General features: G+C 38.9%; 1 protein-coding gene across 1 annotated transcript; it reads left to right on the plus strand.

The window, feature by feature from the left end:
- The first annotated feature begins 17,136 nt into the window (after window positions 1-17,136).
- Window positions 17,137-17,559, plus strand: LOC107021623. The gene is made up of 2 exons (XM_015222322.1): window positions 17,137-17,285; window positions 17,334-17,559. The coding sequence occupies exons 1-2, from the start codon at window positions 17,137-17,139 to the stop codon at window positions 17,557-17,559; spliced, it is 375 nt and encodes a 124-aa protein (XP_015077808.1).
- Window positions 17,560-22,277: the final 4,718 nt, after the last annotated feature.

The following is a 22,277-nucleotide window of genomic DNA, read 5'->3' on the forward strand; positions in this document are numbered from 1 at the left end:
TCTGAGCCAGCTCTTCACGAATCTCATCTGTGGCCGAGTTGTGTGTAGCTTGCACTTAAAAGGTGTCTCTCTTAGTGTCCGACTTCCTAGTGCTCCAAGCCTTGTTGTTTCGGTAAATTTTCTCCAAATTTTCCGCGATCTCTGCATAAGTGCACTCACCATAAGAACCACCCACAATAGTATCAAGTACCGCCTTATTGTTATCATCTTGACCCTTATAGAAGTACTCTTTCAACGATTCATCATCAATACAGTGGTTTGGGACACTTCTCACAAATGAGGTGAACCTATCCTAAGAACTACTAATAGACTCCCCAGGCAATGCCACAAAGTTGCTCACTCTATCTTTGTGGTTGATCTTTTTAGACACCGGATAGCACCGCGCTAGGAACACATCCCTCAACTGCTCCCAAGTATAGATCGAATTATAGGGCAACTCAGTAAACAAAATTGCAGCCTCTTCCATCAGTGATAGAGAAAACACCCTTAATCCGATGACATCCATGTCCATGTCCGGCCTCCCTATATAATTCTTACACACCGACCTCAGTTTGGTGATGTGAGCATATGGATCCTCATATGGTAACCCCAAAAACAGACCTCTAGCGGTGAGAATCTACATCAAGCTACTAGTGACCACAAATGAATGACCTTGTGGTAGAGGAGGTAGGACAATAGGCCCATCCGAATCAGGTTGCCTCCGCAGAGCGCCATCACCAAGGTTCTCCACGATCACTTGGTTGTGAGCATCAACCGGTGGAGAAAGTTGACGGTTGATCCCATAACCAATATTAGAAAGATTGTGTGAGTCATTCATTTTGTGGAGTGTACGGTTCAGTTCTTTATCAAGTGGAAGCACTGGTTCTCCTCGGCTACGTGTACTTGGCATACACTAGAGCTAGACCTAAAAGACACCAAAACAAAGAAAAAAAGTAAAATTAGGAAATTATTGACTAAAATTTAGTAATTGCTCTTAAAATTAATCTAAAAGCCACTTTTCCCACTAGCGGCGCCAAAATTGTATACGCTCAAATTATACTTCTCTAAAGAAGTATAAGAGATCGTATTAAGTAAAGAACCCAATTGTTCGGTTGGGGTCGATCCCACGAGGAAAATGGTTTAGACTTAACTTTAATCTATGATTACGTCTATTTAGTCAAGTTCTTTTCGAAAACAGTTAATTAAAGGGGGGGTTTGTGAAACAAGTGTTTAATTATTTCTGAAGTAAATAAGTAGCAAGATTTAAACTTTGGTGATGAGAGAAATTAGCGTGTAAGTGCTCCCCATAGGTTCATAACGCGATAATCCTAGCTATAACAAGTCTTTCCTAGTGTCTTGCATGTAAAGGTAACTTATGTATCGCTAATTCCTTGGTCCCGCAACTAGAGAATTTCACCCCGTACCTTGGTACGGCTGCGTGTGTCTAAATTACAAAACCTTACCTTTACCTCATAATCATATTTAATGTATGGCTAAGTTACTACTTCGAACCAATTGAAACTTGCCTATTAGATAGTGTACACTAAATCTATGTTGATAATTCTTTTCCTATTAACTACCTCCTTGGTCTGGCAAGTAGAAATAGGGAAAGTTCTAATGCGTGCTCTCGTTTAAAAGACTTCTAAACGAAAGAATTATCAATACATACATGAACCTATTCAAGAATTGTTATTTAGCTAGTTTTACGTTGTTAGTCACCCATGGTTTGCACAACCCTAGTTGTGGATTTAGTTACTCATGCCTTGAAATACATAATTCAAGGTTGTTAACAATAATTCATGTACTTACTTTGACAAGTTTGAAGAAAATCCAAAAATAACACTTGAATTAGCAAAAATGTCTTGAGAATCGATTCCGAAAACTTGAATTAATTACCAAAATCCAAACTTAAATATCCAATAACAAGAGTACGAAAAATAATAAAAAGTCTAACCCGAAAAATGAGGGTTTTAACCCTATTTATAATAATAAAGTCCTAAATTAAAAGGAGTTCAAAATAAGGAAAGTCTATCCAAAAACGCGTCTTCAATCGACGACTCAACTGATGGTCCGTCGACGGAATGACAGACCGTCGACTGCCTCCGTCGGTCCATACTTAGAGTCTTCTTCAGCCTTCATCCTTGCATCTTCTCTGATCAATCGACGGACCAACAGCACGGACCGTCGATACACTTACGGTCCCTCGATGCCTTCGTCTTTCCATACTTAGTTATTTCTTCAACACCGGGTACTGGGACTAAACTCTAATCTGATCGACGGTTTGCCAGGACGGTCCGTCAATAAGTCGATGGACCGTACATCCTTCAATAGACCCACACATAGTCTGAATTCCCCGAGTTGTTTCTAGATGGTTGGGCCTACAATCGACGAACACCACCTATGGACCGTCGATGGATCGACGGGCTGTCGATGGTTTCGTGGGTAACCTCTTCTGCACAATCATTTCTGCATTTCCATTTTGGAAAACTTTTCAGCAAAACACAGATAAAAACACATTAAAATTACTACAAAAAGTCCCTAGACACACACTAAACTTAAGGAAAAAGCATTGAAAGTACCGTGAAACCACGGTACATCAATCTCGTGTTAGTTTATTTAAAGATATGTGTATATGAGTGTCTCATCCTGCATGCTTATTTAGAATTGTATGCTTTTCAAAATGATAAATTAAATAAGTTAAGCATGAAATCCTTGTCTTGACAGGGTGTGACTTTTTCTTATCTTTCCTATTTAGCAATGTTGGAATGTATTAGTGATTCCTTTGTTAGCATCGCAATTTTTAGATATGGCCACTACTGATTTGTTTTTTTATATGTTTCAATTTTAGTCTATTCGCCTCGTAATTTGCTTATTAAAATCTGTCCTGTTAGGCTTGTTTATTAATATAAAGTTTGAAATTTCATTAGAATAAGTATATTGGCTGGCTCCACTTTGTCACTTGAATTTGGCCTATTTTATTTTAATACTCTTAAGAATGGAAAGGTTATGTGCTAATTATGTTTTAATTTTGCTGAAAGTTATTGTGAATAGTCCAATCACTGTGTAGCATGCCATTAACTTTCACTGATGAAGTCTTGTTCTTTATAATTAAAGGTTTTATGTGATTTACTTCCCTTTCGACTATTATTAGAAAAAATGTGTCATATTGTTTCTCTATTTTCTTATGAACTTTTACGGGCAGTACTTTTGTTCTTCTCTCTATTTTGCATGTAAATTGACCCAAGTTCATCATGAACTCTCACTTCCTCCTTCGCATCCCGAGGGAGTCATAAAGACTCATACGTTCTCCTACCTATAAGTCAGTCGTTCACTAAAAATCAATGGATAGACCAAGACGTCGGAGAGATAGGGCCGAAGAGTTCAATATTATTTTCAAAATATTGTATATTTTTAATTTTGGGCCGAAGCCCCTTTATCATGTTGTTTTATTATTATCTTGATTAGTTTAGGACAGTTACAATCAAACGGACCAAAGGTCCAAAAATGGGACAAAGTACCGGTCCAAGCGAAAAGAAACCGGTTTGGACCCAATTCTCTCTCCCTCTCCCTCTTTTACTTTATTACTTATGTATTTTGTCATTACTTGTCGTTAGTCCTAGGGTTAGAAACCTCAAATCCCCGCAAAACGCCTTAATATTTTATTGACTTAAAATTGAATTAACCCTAAATGGATTTTAAAAGGATAATAGATTTTGCAAGTTAAATCTAACTTAGATAGTAAGCTTATAACTTCAGTTTTCGAAGAACTCTAAATATTTCTTTATCTCAAAATAAGTTAAGACAATTTAGCCAAACAAGTTAATTGTTCGATAACGACGAGTTAGTGAATATTTTAGGTGCCGTAAAAACCTTCCTAAAATATAAATAGGAATCCCCGAACCCCCCTTTTTAAAGTTTTCAAATCGATTTTCTGTTTAAGTCCTTTGAAAGCTATGTTTTCTTTATTTTTCTTTAAAAATTAAGTGGCGACTCTAAAAAATGTTGAAAAATAAGATAAAATATATTTTTCTGAAAACCTTAAAACAGAAATAGAGACTCCACTGGGGAATTTGAGGGTTCTAGTACTAAAACTAACTTACTTGGCTATGTGTGAATAACTTGTTTACTTGCTTTATTTGTCATATTGTTAAAAACTATCGCATTTTCTTGATATTTTTCTGCCAAATGGCAAATAGTTGCATTAGGATAAAGGAAGTTACTTGGCTTGCCACGACTTCTTTCAGAGACACACGTCTTAATTTGGAAGTAACAAACGAATAGTTGGCTTGCGGTCATCCAACATCATCTTTTAGCTTCACCACATCATCTGTCCGACTTGGGTAACCTTCACATTTGAAAAAATTCTACTCAGCCTAAGATACAGCAAAATCAAAACCGAATCTAAGCATTATCCTTAGACGGCTTGATACCCAAAGCGTATTAACCCCATTAGTTGAAATCGCCAAAATCATGTCCAAGGTCTCTGACCTCATGACATATCATTTTACTTGACATTTGAATGATGCACATGTGGAAACCAAATATGGGGTGGGTAAACTTAACTGGGTTTTGTTTTGTAGACATGAATCTCTTTTCAAGATTCGACATGGTCGTAGAACCACCACCTCTACTCAAAATATTGTTTAACGACCTTGAAGGAGATCATAGAAGAGCCCTCAACAAGTATGTGGGTGCCCTAACTGAGTTAATCAGCATGAAGGGTTTGCCTGAGCTGATCAGAGTCCTCACAGGTTATTGGGATAAGGAAAAACTAGTGTTCCAATTTGGAACTGTGGAAATCACCCCAACAATCGAGGAACTTCGGGACTGCATTGACACACTTGGTACAGGGCTAGAAAGAAGAGTGATAAAGCAACAGGACATCCTAATACAAAACAAGCCTTATGTCAAAGATAACGCAAACTGGTTCGGGTTAGGAAAAGATTACACTTACTGGTGCCCAGAATCTAGCATAGCATTCAGAGATCTCTATGTAAGATTTGGACACGCGAGCTTCTATGCAAATTATAACCAAGAGTTCAAAATTACCTACACATAATGGAACGAGATTCGACCGTTTGTATTTGCCGTCGCATTATTGCAAACAATGGTCTTTCCACATGGCCCGAGCTTGAGTATCAACATTCGAGTGATAATGCTTGCACTCACGTTGTTCAAAGGGTTTAAGAATCAAGGACAAGTGAAATATTATCCCATCACTCCGGTCACACTGTTCGACATGTATCGAGCCCTAGGAAAGTGCCAAGAGGGACATCGCTACTTCCAAGGGTGCAACATGCTCATTCAATGGTGGATGTTGAGTCATCTATAAAAAGGGAATGGGACTCAGGAATGCATACCCTGGAAAATAAGAACACTCTCTGCGATTTGAATGATATTTTGTTTTGGAAAATCTTAAGAATCGAAGGACTAGAGAAAGATGGGCTCAGATTTTTTCTGAAATAAGAGAAGAAGATCTCCAATGGATGCTCAATCACTTTATCTCGAGAGAGGTCATTGTAGAGGGCCGCATACAACTCGTACTTCCACTACCAGTTATTCGGAGAATCCATCCTTACGCACCCTTTCGAGTCCTAAGACAGTTTAGGAGGAGGCAAACAAAAACTTGAGAGGCATACTACGGCGCCAATGTGTATAATATTAGGGATTACAGAGTGGATGGCGCTATGGAAATTCTAAGGGAGTGGGAAGGATTGAAACGAATGAATAAAGACACTACTATCCTAGATCGGTTTGACGTTGGGTATGACGAAACTTATAAAGCTTGGCTGAAAAAGAACATACGAAGTATCTCCTCTCCAGTCCCAAACAGTTATCGCAGCGTGGGAGACAAAGAGGACAAAGCCTTGATCGAGTTAAGAGAAGTAAAACGGGAAGCCAAGGAAATGTACGCCAAGTTCGTTGAAAATTAAGATGCTCTTGATAAGATAACTCGGGAATTGGAAAGTCTTAGACACAATTTCGATGATTTTTACTCATGGGTGAAAGAGAAGATAGAAGGGATGCAATACGAGGATTGGTAGGAAAAAGGATGTCTGAGCGAGGGTTACCTGTTGATACTACAATGCATGTTTCAGCAGTACAAGACTCTGGAGGGCAGCGAAGGAGCAGGGACATCAAGGACAGCATAGCGGATTTTGCCCGGTGCCGGTTTTTCTATATGTATTTCTTTCATTTTCAGCCCCAGCGTGGGCCTGCCTTTATTGCATTTTTGTACATTTAAATGGCCCCTACATGGGTCTGTCCTTTTGCATTTTGTTCCTTTATCTCCCTTTGTGAACATTCATTATTCATTTGTGAAATTTGTTTGGGGGGGTTAATTAACTAGTTTAATTCCATGCATACATTGTTTAAATGCGCTGAGCCTACCCTTGGCACAAAAGGATCCCCTGTATGTTTAGGACATGATATATGTGATTTTAACTGTTTATGTGATATGTTGCTTTGAATGAGGACATTGCAAACCCACTCGCTGTCAAAAATTTCCAAAAATATACAATAGTCACTATCATAAAATGTCCGGCCAAATTTTTCGAGTCTTAAGTTTATCAACCAAAAGAGAAATCCTATCAGCAAATCCGAAAACACTACTCTACCATCTCAGGAAAGGTGAGATCACAACTATGGAAAAAGGAAAGAGTATCCTTACTGAACCAACTGAAGAAGAGATGATCGACATATGGAAGAAGCATGGAAAGCGCCTATATGACTTACTATTTCCTCCGGAGACGCCTGAGTTGGAAAAAATTGAAGAAAGTCATGAGGAAGAGCTTGCCCGCAAACCTTCTCGCAAAGGGTGTTTGGCAGAAGGGGACCAGAAAATTACTCTCGAAGCATATCCACAAGAACGTCGAACAAGGATGGAAGCCATATCGTGCACCCTCATTTTCGAGCATTATCAATCCAGGCGTATGTTGAGGCCCATCAAAGAGCATCTTCCCAAGTGGGATCAGGGTTTCTCCGCAATACTTATGTGTGTCATCCCAACCAGAAAGGGCACACGATAGAGGAGTGCATATAGTTTAAGAATGTGGTCATTCGTTTGCTCGATATGGACAGTACTCCAAATAGTTGGGGTGACGGCGTCATAACATGTGATGAACCGCGGCTCGACATACCAGTCACTGAGAGGAATATATTTTATCATTGCTCATTCATGCCTTTCAAGAAAACAATGTTGGAGGTCTATTCAGAATTGGTTCGAAACGAAGTCTTCACCCCTTTCTACAAGGACCTGTACATGTTGTATTCCCTTTGGTTCGATGTTCGAAAATGTTGTCTGTATCACAACACCGCAGACCACAGCATTGAAAAGTTTCTTGCATTATTCCACAACGTTGAACATTTCATCAGCATACAACAAGAAGGAGAACGACTGAGATGGGGTCACCGTTGATCTTTCAAAAGTTTTGTTGTTATTTTCCATTTCCTTGTAATCGTAACTAATAAACGAATTAAAAACAAGTATTTCCTATACCCTAACTACGTAGGTCCTTAATTCTCCTTGTGAGATACGTAGGCAGCTTTTCAAGGCCCGACCCCAATCCTTTAAAATTTACATTCTCCCCCTTTTATGCTACAAGGAATTATGAGGCTCAAATTGATGGACGACAAAGAGATGCATCAAAAAGACCTAATATCAACGTGATTTTACCTTTCTGAGCTAGTGTCAAACTAAAACAAGCAAACTCATACTTGTTCAAAAGATAGTTTCCCTGTACTCGTGGGTTAAGATGTCCTCAAACAAAGAAACTTTGTATGTTTATCTGCACTCTATGTGATATCCTGCATTTTGTATTCTGAAATTAAACTAACAAATTTTCCTTTAAGTTGTTTTCCTCCTCAGGTACTTTGAAAATGATCTGTGTCCGACTAAACTGGCTGATCATCCATATTTCACTAGATCCAAAGGTCCTGCAAATTCCTTCCCGATCGAAATTCAGACAAGGGAAAAGTGGTAATGGGAGACAACAACGAAAAAATTAGTCTTACTGATGTTGTGGTGGCTCAACCCACCATAGAGGATTAGAATAAACTGATTATGCAGTTGATGCAATAGACCGCTGAGATGAGAGAAGAGATGCAAAGGAGACAGGATCTGCCTTCACCAGGTTTTACTACCAGTACTGCTTCTGATGGGAGACCTCCTCTCTACTTCCCCTCGTCAAACCTGGATCCAGCTTAGAATTTGTCGTCTACTCCTGCTCAAAATCCCTCCATCATCAATTTGACTACCCAAAATCCTCAATATGCCTCCGCATCCTACCAAACTCCACCACCTCCTCAAAACAATCATTCTCAAATACAACCTCCTTCCAAAAATACCCACCACCGAACCGCTCCACTACTGCAAAACCAGAATCAAAGTCAAAACCAAAATGCATTCCACCCAAAACTCCTCACAAACACAAAACCAAAATATTAATCCCCAAACCTATCTGCAAAACTACCAAACTACCCAGAATGCCCAAAGTCCTTCTTGTCACAACCTGAAACCATACCCTAGAAGTTAGGGTACAATATTGTATTGTAACCGGCTTCGTCGAACTCTCGAAGTTCTTAGACAAGCCCTTACATATCATTCATTGCATATACATAGTGAAAAGTAGAACGGAAATAAAACTTTTCACAAAACATAGTATAGCCTACAAAATTTCTTAGTTTATTATAATACTTCAATAAGAAACATAATAGACATATATATGCCCTCGAGTAAAGTAAGGACATACTTCAACTTCTCTTGAACGATCTTCTAAGTCCAAGTCTTCACTTCTCAAAGCTCCTCACCTACCAAGAACTATATAGATAGAAGTATGGAGTTAGTACAACCACATGTACTAAGTATGGCTTATGCATAAAAATCATGAAAACGGACTTTATTGGAAATATGCATCTTTTCATTTAAAAATATTATAATCATAATAACATCATAAATCATGCTCACATAAATCACCAACATATAGACTCCCTAAGATAGAATCATGCTCACATAAATCACCAACATATAGATGATATGACATTCTCTTCCCAAAGTCTATCAAAAGACCTACTTAAGTAAATCAAGAAGATAACGTCCAGAGTCACCTCTTCAAGATTACCTAAATAGTCCTTAAGACTATCTAAGGGTTAGATCATGTCCACAAAATCAAAAAACTTCCCTAACTAGAGTCATCCTCAAGACTTCCAAAGATAAGACATGAAGAGATCATCCTTTATGCCCTCTCCACACTTTAGCTAAGGAATCCTTAAGTCACTTTAGATTAGGTACTCATTTATTTACATACTCCTTAACATAAGTCATTAGATCTTTAGTTCATTAAGACTCATACATAGAATAAAGGACATTAAAATAATGGTCTTGGAAAAGACCTAGGAACTCCATATAACACCTTCAAAGTCTATTGTGCAATGTCTAGATAGCGTCCCATACCACCACCTAAACTCCATAAACTCGTCAAATGCTAATAGGCATTCCATATGATGAGAATAGGCAATAACCGACATAGACCATGATAGCTAGAATCCGGAGTTCTATCCTACTCCGATGAGGTTGTTCTACTTGCCAATGGTAGAACTTAGACACATCCCATGTAGGCACATGGTTAAGGAATATGAAGAAATTCTTTGTATTCTAGTCCATACTTAGCTAGAATTACTTTCCCTTACCATACTCACTCGGTGCTAGCCTTCATTCTCATAGAGTAATTCATACATTAGGTTCACATAAGAGGGTTCCATAACTAGTTCATAACCCAATCACATTTACCCGACCAAGGAAGGTCCACTAGGGCTACCTCACAATGGCGACAAGAAGCTCATGATGACTTTACTAAGTATTAATATGATGTCGTTCCTGCAAACTAACGTTAAGTCCATCATTCTTTTACTTTGAAGGATACCATTACGGCTTACACTTGAATCAATCTTAACCTTACCCTTAAGTCAAGGTTTTCACATAATAGACTCTCATATCATCATTTAAAGTTACATGTCAATCATACATTAAATACTAAGAGCTCTAATACCCTAAATCAAGATATCGCATATTCATAATCATATATACATCAAGCAAGATATACAAGTCAATCAAGACAAGACATCACATACTTCACTTTTAACATATAATACAAGTCATTTTAGAAACACCTCTAAAACAACCTAACATCTTCAAGTCATCATATATATCATCTTAACATCATTAATATATTCCACATACACTCATAAAGTAAATTAAAAATAACCAAGACTTAACCTAACACTATACCCATAATGTCAAGTCAAAGTCTAACATGATCACTTAAGGCAACATATGTACAAGAATACCTATATGACAATATAGCTTCACATGGAGATATATAACATCATGCTTCACATAATCAAACTACACAAATAGACGCATAACTTCAAATAGTTTCCAATAAGGCCATGCTCATCATATTGCATAAAGTAACGCCGACAAGGCCACGTCAATTGCAAGTTAAACACATAACACTGCCACCATAAGTGGACCATACCAATCACAATAGAATCAAAGTGTAATTAATATCAAATTAAAGAAATCCGGGCAGCATACCTTAATTCCCTTATTCACACTTCAATTCAATGCTAAATCGTCCAATTTAACATCACAAGGCCCTAACCCAAGGCCATAACCAACAATTCGAGCAATAATCATAAAATCAAATTAAATCTCTATAAATTCAATCTAGGTTTAACAATCTAGGATAAATTATATAACAATTGAGTACAACTCTTATATCATTAGAAAGCCCATAAGAAAAGACATAACAATTCAACAATATTAACTTAATATCAGTAACCCGCATTATAGTCAAAAACTAGGGTTCATCAATTTACATGGGTTCATAGGTAATTAAGATTGAATTCATCAATACAATATCAATTATATCATAATTCAATGTTTAGAAATCATTTATGCAAGAACCCATGGTAGAATATTAAAATTGGAGAATTCACTTCAGAAAACTTTGAAAAATATGTTGAGAATTGGGATCCTTGAGAAAACGAGTTTCAAGGATCAAAAGTCATACCTAAAGGATGATAATTCTTCACCTTGATGAAGAATTTCGGCACAAAACCCCTCACCAAGCTGCCTCTTCAAGTTGGACTTTAATGGATGTTTTGGAATATTTTCTAAGTGTTTTGGGTTTATGATTTTGAAGAATGAGGTCTTCCATGTGATTACCCTTTATATACTTAATTAAAATACCCAAATAAACCTTAAATAACCTTCCATGACTCATTTTAGAAGTGGGTGAATTGGTAAGTGGACAGCAGCACCTGCGCAGGAAGGCAGGTCGTGCAACGCCTGCCCTTTATGGGGCGTCACCACCTCGACGGGCCGTTACAGGCCTCCGTCGGTGGAAATAGTAACTGGAAAAGATTCCTCTCTTCACCCTTGGATAATTTCCTCACTATGGGACCCTTTGACGGGGCATCACAGCCACAACTGGCCGTTTACTGCTCCGTCGCCAGGGTTTGCCTGGGACAACCTGCACACTAATTTTGGGTTCTTCCTCAAGGACTCTTAGATGGTCCTTGGGAAAAATTTCCCGAACTTTTCCAACCAAAATACAATCGTCTATAATTTTAACACCTATCACATGAATTTCATTCAAAACGAACACGTTAAACTCGACGAAACTCGCCTAGACGTACAAGGTTGACTCAAGGCATATCTTTCGAATGCCTTGGATATTCTTGGTCGTTTGACCTCCAAACCTCACGAAACTTCAACCAATATCTATACATGCTATATTAACTCTATTAAGAACCTTGAAACACCATGAAACACACATAAACACATGGAACTACATTTTAGACATTTAGGTGACTTAGTCGTCGAACGTCTTGGTCGTCCCTTGACGTTTTACTTCCAACACCTCTAATACATTAGATACTGACTATATACCATATATTATACATATTTATGACCTCAGAACATCAATACCAACAAGTTAGGCTCTAGTTAACCTAAGTCATTTTTGGGGTATTTCACTCACCCCTACCTAAAAGAACAACTTTCAAGATCCACGTCCCAACTGAGCACGATGTGTACGGTTCTAAGCTAGACCAATACGAGGATCAGGAAATAGAGTGGAGGACAAAGGAAGGGGCGAAGGTGGATATAAAGGAAGAGATCCGGAAAGCCGTGAAGGAGTTCAATGCATCCCCGACGTTTCTAGTCTGAACTATGAGGATTTGTGCATTCATCTGAATATGGACCTCCCATAAGGGTTCAAGATTGCAAAATTTGATACTTTCGAAGGAGTAGGGAATCTTATGGCCCTTCTGAGAGCCTACTGCAACCAGCTTGTCGGGGTTGGTAGATATGAAACTTTGCTGATGCGGCTCTTTAGCCGAAGTCTATGCGAGGAGGCTCTAGAATGGTTCACTTCCCATGAGACCAAACAATGTCCCAGTTGGAATGCCCTGTCCAAGGAGTTTATCAATCGATTTGCTTATAACATGGAAATCGTTCTCGATCGCTGCTCCCTGGAAAAGATGAAACAAAAGTCCACTGAAAGCTACAGAAACTTTGCATACAGGTGAAGAAAAGAAGCGGCTAAAGTAAGGCCTCCTATGTCCGAGAAAGAGATAGTCGAAGTATTCGTGCGGGTTCAAGAGCCCGAATGCTACGACAAATTCATACTGCTCATTGGTACAAAATCTGCTGAGATAGTCAAAATTGGCGAACCTATCGAGGATGGGATTAAAACTGGGAACATTGCCCGTGTTGTTGCGTCACCCAGATCATTGGGTTTGTTTAAGAAGAAAAGAGAGAATGTTTCTGCTGTCTCTTACGAGGGGAGGAAGACCCCCAGAAGATCATCATCCTACCAAGGTCGTCCTCAACCTTCCCAGAATTCTTACCAAACTTGCTACACGCAAGCTAGTTATCTGAATACTCATCCTCCCGTTTACCAAAATGATACCTCCACATACCAAAATGCCCCCTCCAAAGTACCAAAATTCATCTCTCGTTTAGCAATATTCTCCCCCACTTTACCAAATTCCATCCCACACTTACCAAAGTGTTGCTCCTTACTGTGCCAATGTGCACTCATATTACAGAGCACCTCCGCTAGTATATCAAGTCCGAGCTCCAGTATACCGAAATGCCCCCACAAACTACCAAGCTCCATCACCAAATTACCAAACAAATCCTTATCCAAGAAATAAAACTCCCCGTCCAAATACCCAAAATTATCAACAAATTCCTCCTCCCCAACAAGGTAGCTTTGATCCACCTCGACCCTGATTCGAGAAGAAGCCCCCAGAAACTTTACCGCGCTCGCTGAAAGCCGAACAAAGTTGCACGACCGAGTTGGTGTAAATAGATACACTCACCCAATGGGGCCCAAGTCAGCAGATACTAGTTCCATTTTCTACAAACCCGATCAAAGGTGTGCGTATCACTTCAAAAGCGTTGGACATGATACTGAGGACTGTATCAACCTCAAACATAAGATTCAAGATCTGATTGACTAAGAAGTGGTTTCTCTCAAATGATCGCGCCCAATGTCAACACCAATCCTTTGCCGAATCATAGAGACTTTTAAACCAACTTCATAGAGACGGTTGATGACTGGTGCGTGTCAAAGGTGATAACTTTGATTGTCCATGATGAGTTAGAAAGGGTTGTGGCCTTGTTGGGCGTTAAAGATAAAAAGAAGTTTGTGATCCTGACACCCGCGAAGGCGGTTGCCTTGGTTCCATTCCAAGATCCTGTTAGGCCGATGTTTGTGATTGAAAGCGCTGCCGCTTAGGGTATGACCAGATCTGGGAGGTGTTTCACTCGCGAAGAGTTGGATTTTAGAGGATAGAAGAAGGATCAAGGGAAAAGGATGATAAGTTAAGGCGAAGCAAAGTAATTCAAGAGAAAGATTCAACCAAAGGACTACTCGATTGTTAAGAATTTGGAGAAAACCCCAGCTCAGATTTCCGTGTGGGCCCTACTGATGAGCTCCCAATTGCATCGGCAAGCCTTCATGAAGGACTTGGACGACATGTATATGCCCATGGTCACAAGCAACGATTATGTAACGTCTATGATCAACCAAGTTATCCGAGGGCATCGGATTAGCTTTTGTGACGAGGAGTTGCGCTTTGAACAGAGGTCACACAACAAGGAACTGCATATCACTGTTATATGCCTCAAAAGGGTCATAAATCATGTCCTGGTGGATGATGGGTTCGGTCTCAACATTTGCCCATTGTTGACTCTAAGGTATTAAGGTTTGATTTGGGAAAGCTTTAACAAAACCAAGTCAATGTAAGAGACTTTAACAGAGTACAAAGATATACGTTGGGATTGGTGAATATGCTCATCCAAATGGGTCTGGCAGAATTCATTGCATAGTTTCAGGTCTTGGACATTGACACCAGCTATAACCTTTTTTGGGGAAGACCATTCATCCATATGGCTGGAGCTGTGCCTTCTACTCTTCACCAAATGATGAAGCTCATTTGGAAGGATGAAGAACTAGTTATTCACGGCGAAGGGAGTCACTCCGGCGGGAAGACGCCCATTATTGATGAAGTCTCGCGAGGTACCAATTTCTACACTGTGGAGCTGGTAAATGCCACCGGTGACGATTTGGAACCACAACCTCCTATGCCTGCCATGTACAAGATGATCGCCACTGTGATGCTGTAGAATGGGTTTGAACAGGGTTTTGGATTGGGAAGGAATTCCCAAGGGAGTATTGAGCCTATCCCATTACCCGTCAAAGGAGCGAGATGGTTTGGGGTACATCCCCAGAGATGATGAGATGAAGATGAAGAAGAGCAGTGGTTAAGCATTGGCTAAGCCTATCCTACATCTGTATCAATCATTTTCATTTTGGGAGTACGCCGATCATGATGGCCTCCGGTAAAGAATATGCGGCCTTTTTGAAGAGATTGATACTGTCATAGAAGAAGATGTCGAGATAGCTGGTATTCGTGATGTTGAGCCTGGAGTATAGCTCCAGAATCGGACTTCCACGCCAATATTGATTCCCCAATCATCTTGGTAGAAGGACATTGTCTATGCATATTTTAGAAATCGGTGGCGGTCCGGAAGAGGTCTGAGACCCACTATTTTGCATTTTTCTTAATACCCTAAATTTTAAAAATTCCCCCGTGATGTTTAAAAAAGGGAAACATGTCCCTTTTCCATGGCCAAAGTTTGCGTTCTTTTCCAATTTGAATGAAAGCCTCTTTTATTTAAAATTTGTTTATTTACTTATTTGCTATATTTTACTTTCCTAACTTTGTCTGTTTATGGTTTCAGTAATATTAGTTTTAAACCTACCAATGTCATGTCATTTCACGAGCTGAACGAACAAAATGAGGCAGGTGATGACGAGGCTGAAGAATACAAAGAGGAAGATGAGGTACCGAAATATTTTGATGAGGAATATCGGTAGTTTGAAAATCAGCATAAGCCAAATTTGGAAGAAACTGAAACTGTGAATCTGGGAAACCAAGAGTGTGCCCAAGAGGTCAGAACCAGTGTCCATTTGAATGAATCTCAAAGAAAGGATCTAATTCATTTGCTGACTGAATACGTCGATATGTTCGTCTGGGAGGTCAGCGATATGCTAGGGCTGAGTACCAATGTGGAGTCTCACAATTTGCCGATCAATCCGGGGTTCAATCTAGTGAAGCAGAAGGCACGGAAATTCAAGCCTGAGTTAAGTTTAAAGATCAAATAAGAGATAACTAAACAGATCGAGTCTCGATTAGTGGAAGTGACACAATACCCGACTTGGTTGGCCAATGTTGTTATAGTTGCCAAGAAGGATGGGAAAATCAGAATTTTGTCGATTACAGAGATCTGAATAAAACCATCGCAAAGGATATTTTCTAGTTGCCAAACATTCACATTTTGATCGATAATTGTGCTAAACACGAAATGCAGTCATTCGTGGATTGTTACGCAGGTTATCACCAGATTCTGGTGGATGAGGAAGATGCAAAAAAGACATCTTCATTACTCCTTGTGGCGTATATCATTACCGGGTGATGCCATTTGGTATCAAAAATGTTGCGCTACTTATATGAGGGATATGAAGACCATATTTCATGACATGATTCAAAAGGATATTGATGTGTATGTAGATGACGTCATAATCAAGTCCCGCGAGAGTCCGGACCACTTGACACATTTAAAGAAGTTCTTCGATTGTCTGCATCGTTAAAACTTGAAGTTAAATCCCGCTAAATGTGCATTTGGGGTGCCAGCTGACAAGTTGTTGGGGTTTATAGTCAGCAGAAGAGGTATTAAGCTTGACCCTTCCAAGATTAAGGCAATTAAAGAGTTACCTCCTTCGAAGACTAAGAAGGAGGTGATGAGTTTCTTAAGGAGGTTGAAATACATCAGTCAATTCATAGCTCAATCAATTGTGGTATGTGAGTCTATCTTCAAGTTGTTGAAGAAAGATGCTTTAATAAAGTGGATTGAAGAGTGTCAGAGCATTTAGATGCTATCAAGAACTATTTTTCCAATTCACCGGTATTGGTTCCTCCGTGAGAAGGGAGTTCATTGTTGTTGTATTTGTCTGTCTCAGATAACAGATTTGGATGAGTGCTTGGGCAGCTTGACAAAACAGGAAAGAATGAGCAAGCCATTTATTATATAAGCAAGAACTTCACGACATATGAGTCTAGTTATACTCTTTTGAAAAGAACGTGTAGTGTTTTGACTTGGATCTCTCAGAAGTTGAGACATTATTTGTCTTCTTATACAACATACCTTCTTTCAAGGATGGACCCATTGAAGTACATTTTCCAGAAAGCGATGCCGACTGGAAAGTTAGCTAAGTAGAAAATGCTTTTGAGTGAATTTTAAATTGTGTATGTGACCCAGAAGGCGATAAAAGCACAGGCCTTAGTTGATCATCTTGCAGAAAATCCTATTAATGAAGACTATGAACTGCTCAAGACTTATTTTCACGTGAAGAAGTATCGTTTGTGGGTGAAGATATTTCTAAAATATATCCTTGTTGTAGATTATTCTTTGATGGAGCGGCAAATCACCAAGGAATAGGTATTGGAGCGGTCTTAGTGTCAGAGTCCGATCAGCACTATCCTATGGCAGTTAAGCTCAAGTTTAATTGAAGGAACAACATGGCTGAATACGAAGCTTGTATCCTCGGTCTGAAAATCGCCATTGACATGAATGTCCATGAGCTATTGGTTATTGGAGATTCAGACTTATTAATTAATCAGGTTCAAGGAGATTGGGCCGTGAAAAACCCAAAGATTACGCCATACGTGTAGTACATACAGAAGTTTTGCAAAAGATTCCACAAGATTGAGTTCAGGCATACTCCCAGAAAGCAAAATGAGTTGGCTGATGCTCTTGCCACCATCGACTCAATGATTAAATATCTAGACACTAATTATATTAATCCTCTAGATATAGAGCTGAAAGAACATCTGGTCCATTGTTCACATGTTGAAGCAGAACCAGACAATTTGCCATGGTATTTTGATGTAAAGAAGTATTTGGAATCTGGGATTTATCCTGAAGATGCCACATCCAACTAGAAGAAGTCGATACGACGTATGGCCCTCAACTATTTTCTAAGTAGAGAAATCCTTTACAGTAGGACTCCATATTTAGGTCTTCTCAAATATATCGATGTTGTTGAAGCTGCGAAGCTTATCGAAAAGATACATGCTAGAGTTTGTAGTACGCACATGAATGGACTCACTTGGCAAGGAAGATCCTTCGAGCGGGTTATTTCTGGATGACCATGGAGCATGATTGTTGCAAGTTTGTGTAGCGATGTCATAAATGTCAAGTGCACGGTGATTTGATCCGAGTGCCGCCTCATGAACTCAATGTTGTGAGTTCGCCTTGGCCTTTTGTAGCTTGGGAAATGGGTCATTTGTCCCATAGAGACATCCGCCTCTAACGAACACAAATTTATTTTGGTTGCTATTGATTATTTCACCAAGTGGGTGAAAGCAGCTTGTTACAAGTCGGTGACCAAGAAAGTTGTAGCTTATTTTGTTCGCGGCAATCTGAAATGTAGGTTTGGAGTACCAGAATCCATCATTACTGACAATGGTGCAAATCTAAACAGTCACTTGATAAAGATATATGTGAGCAATTTAAGATTACTCATCAAAACTCAAACGCTTATATTCCTCAAATGAATGGAGCTGTAGAGGCTGCTAATAAGAATATCAACAAGATCTTGAGGAAAATGATTGACAATCACCGAGGGTGTTGGCATGATATTTTGCTATATGCTTTGTTGGGTTATCAAACGATTGTCAAAACGTCGATTGGGGCGACTCCATACTTGCTAGTGTATGTAACAGAAGCAGTCATACTTGCTGAAGTTGAGATACTACCCTTAAGAATCATTGAAGAAGCTTAATTAAGTAATGCTGAATGGGTAGCAAGCGGATTGATCAATAAACATTGATTGATGATAACATAATGGTTGTTGTTTTTCATGGTCAACTATATTGATAGAGAATGATTCGCGCTTTTCATAAGAGAGTAAGAGCTAGAATCTTTGAAATCGGTCAGTTGGTCCTTAAGCGCACTTTTCCTCATCAGGATGAGTATAAAGGAAAATTTGCACCGAATTGGAAGGACCTTACATGGTTCGCAAATTATTACTTGGAAGTGCTCTGGTCTTGTCGGAGATGGATGGCACCACATTGCCGAAACCTATCAACTCAGACGCTGTCAAGTGATTTTACACGTGAAGCTTCAATTTGTATATATGTTATTTCCTTGTAATCATCTTATTTGCATGTAATTGCTTTGTTTGAAATTTTATCCCACTTTTAATGAACTACATTTGACCTGAATTATCAAGAATGAGATACGTAGGTGGCCTATGTTGGCCTCGGTCACCCCATTTATCCCTTTTAATATTTCTTTGTATTTGAACTACGTTCGATCTGAATTCTAAAGAATGAGACACGTAGGTGGCCTATGTCGGCCTCGATCGATTTCTTTGTAAAATTTCTTATTGAAGTTAATCTTTGAGAAGGAACTACGTTTGACCTGATTCCTGCCTCAACGGGATGCATAGGCACCACAAGGGTTCGATCATATTTCCCGTAAGATTTCTCCCCCTTTTTACAATAGAAACTGGGATAGAATTTTTGAGAGGGACTCAAATATTCTCGAGAACAAGATTTATCCTCGGTAAGACAAGACTGAAGTCACTTTAAAGTTTGCAATTGGGACAGAATTCTTGAGAGGATCTCAAAATTTCGTGATTTACTCATCGGCACTCAAAGATAACCCGAGACAATTAACTGGGACAGAAATTTTGAGGATGACCTCAAAATTTTGACATGGTTTTATCGAAAGTCTATAGTGACTTCGAATACTCCACAGCAAATAATAAGAAAGGCCTCCAAGCATCAGACTCAAAGAAGTTGGCTAAGCCTGACGTGAGATGATACTTGGCAGTAACTTTTTTTTAAAAAAAAGATACTACTTTTCAAAAATTTATTTTTTCTTAAAATTTTTCCATGTGGTGTTTAATTTTTTGTGGCATAAAATATTTTGTATTTTCAATCAAGAGTCGGGGATCAGAAAAATCAACCAGAGATAGCAGGACAAGGAGCAGTCAACTGAAGAATCGACATATATCACTTCATTTTAAAAATAACGATTTTTCTGTGAACTCAGGTTTATAGTTTTGCTCTGAAATCACCAGATTTATTCGATCGTTTGAATGTGGAGAAGTCAAGGGGGAAAAAAGCTCTCCCCAAATTTATAATTTTTCTGTGGATGTAGGAACCATTTTATGTTGCACATATCAAAGACATGGGAATGTTACATTATTGATATATTCAATTCTCAGCAACTTGAAGTCTATAATGAAGATATAACTGTGTTCAAAGATGAATCAAGTGAAAATCTCAAGAAAGATAGTCTAGGTTTTTTTGTCAATTACGTCATCTGCATCATATTATCAGATATGATATTATTACCACCCAGAGGGGTCATTTTATTTCTTTTGTCGATTGAGATGATACACTACTTGAAGGGTCATTTTACCGTTAATGTCAATTGAGACGATATGATTATCTAGAAGGCACCCGGAAGATGACTATGTTTTTCTATTAAAGCACTATCTTCATTTGGTACCAAGGGTGGCATAAAGACAAAACATTCATGCATCGCGAAAGATCATGCATCGCCGGAAATCATGCATCGCGGGTTAATATTCACACATCGCGAGAAGATATTCATGCCCCACAGAAAATCAGGCATCGCGGGAATATATTCATGACCAGTAGAAAATCATGCATCGCGAGTTAATATTCATGCATCGCAGAAGATCATGCATCGCGAGTTAATATTCATGCATCGCGAAAGATCATGCATTGCGGGAAAATATTTATGCCCCGCAAGAAATCACACATCACGGGAATATATTCATGCCCCATAGAAAATCATGCACGCGGAAAGTCATGCATCGCGAGTTAATATTCATGCATCACGAGTTTATATCCATGCCCCGCAAGAAATCACGCATCAGGGGAAGATATTCATGCCCCACAGAAAATCATGCATCGCGGAAAGTCATGCATCGTGAGTTAATTTTCATGCATCACGAGTTTATATTCATGCCCCGCAAGAAATCACGCATCAAGGGAAGATATTCATGCCCCGCAGAAAATCATGCATCGCAGAAAGTCATGCATCGCGAATCGATATTCATGCATCGCGAGTTTATATTCATGCATTGCAGGAAATAATGCATCGCGAGTCAATATTCATGCATCACGGAAAGTCATACATCGCGAGAAGAAGTTCATGCATCGCGGAAAATTCATGCATTGTGAAAACAAATCATTCATTACGAAGAAGAAGTCATACATTGCATGAGAAAATTTGTGCATTGCAGAAAAGTCATGCATTGCGAAAGAGAAAATCATGCACTGCCAGAAAAAGAAAATCGTGCATCTCAAGAGAAATATTTAACCCTCAACATCAACTGCATCTTTTATTTGGCAAGAGTGAATGCCAAGAGAATCATCGAAGACGACATCAAGAAAATATCATCGCTGCATCAACTTTTATTTATTTTGACATCAAATGGAGAGTATATTGAAGATTATATTCCAAACATAAGACATAAGCTTTATTTGCTTTACATCGAACCAATGAAGTTTGACGTCAAGTGCTGAAGGGAGCAATTAAGTGTCAGCACGGTAAAAGACACTATCTCCCATTTGCATTGCATTTTTTATACTGACGAGTTTTTTCTCGATCTTTGTCGAGAGCATCCGAAAGGATGAATTCTCCAAAACCATACACAAGTGTGGACGACATCAAAAAGGATGCTGCACAACGTGGACTTTTTCTAAGCAGCGAACTGAGACATAGTCCGAAAAGGAGTATCAAACTCTTAGGACGCGAGTAGAGGAGCGATTTCCACTACAATCAAACCACACCCCTACCAGAAGGCATATGGGTTTTTCTCCTCGATTTCAGTTTTGCATCCGGAAATTTTGGTATCTGCCGGAAGTAAGTATTTAATCCAACTGATAATGCACCAAGATCTTGGAAATTATGTCAGTGTAAATTCTTACCTATGTTTGTGAAGAGCTCCACATTCATGGCTAAGAGGTTTCAAGCCTCCTTTTCATACTCGATTTAATTTGTCACTTGTCCAGAACTAAAGGTTAACTAGCATAATAGATTTCCTTTTCAACCGATTGAGTCAAACTACATATAGCTTCATTCTCGAGGTTTAAGGATATGTAGGCGGGCTCAATGTTGAAAACTCGGCTGCGTTCCAACATTTGCCCTTAAATCCTATTCCCGAGCATTTCGGTCCCTTCATAATCTGGTATCGAGACGACTTTTGAATTCTTTCAATTCGTGCGTCAAATCAAGCGTATCGAACTATAGATGGCCTGAATCCTCATATAGCCTGAGATATGTGGGAAACCCATTTACGGGGGTTCGACGATACTTCCTAAAGTCCGTGCCAAATCCTTTTCCTTAAGATGAATGTTTAGTCGGTCAAAATTGGCTTGGTCAATTTCATTTTCCTTGGATTTCTTACACCAATCCAAGTAAAACGAGGGACAGTTGTTGACACCCAATTTTGACCCTCCCCGATGATAATTGATTTTCGAGCTTCCTCGATCTCAAACAATCTAAAGTAATGAATTTTATAAAATTTTGAGAATACTAGCTTGAGTATTATTTTAAATAATTTTGGTCATTTTTGTATTTTAAAGATATATATATATATATATATATATATATA

The sequence above is a fragment of the Solanum pennellii genome, chromosome 1 (assembly GCF_001406875.1).
Source record: "Solanum pennellii chromosome 1, SPENNV200".
In the NCBI taxonomy this organism is placed as follows: Eukaryota; Viridiplantae; Streptophyta; class Magnoliopsida; order Solanales; family Solanaceae; genus Solanum; species Solanum pennellii.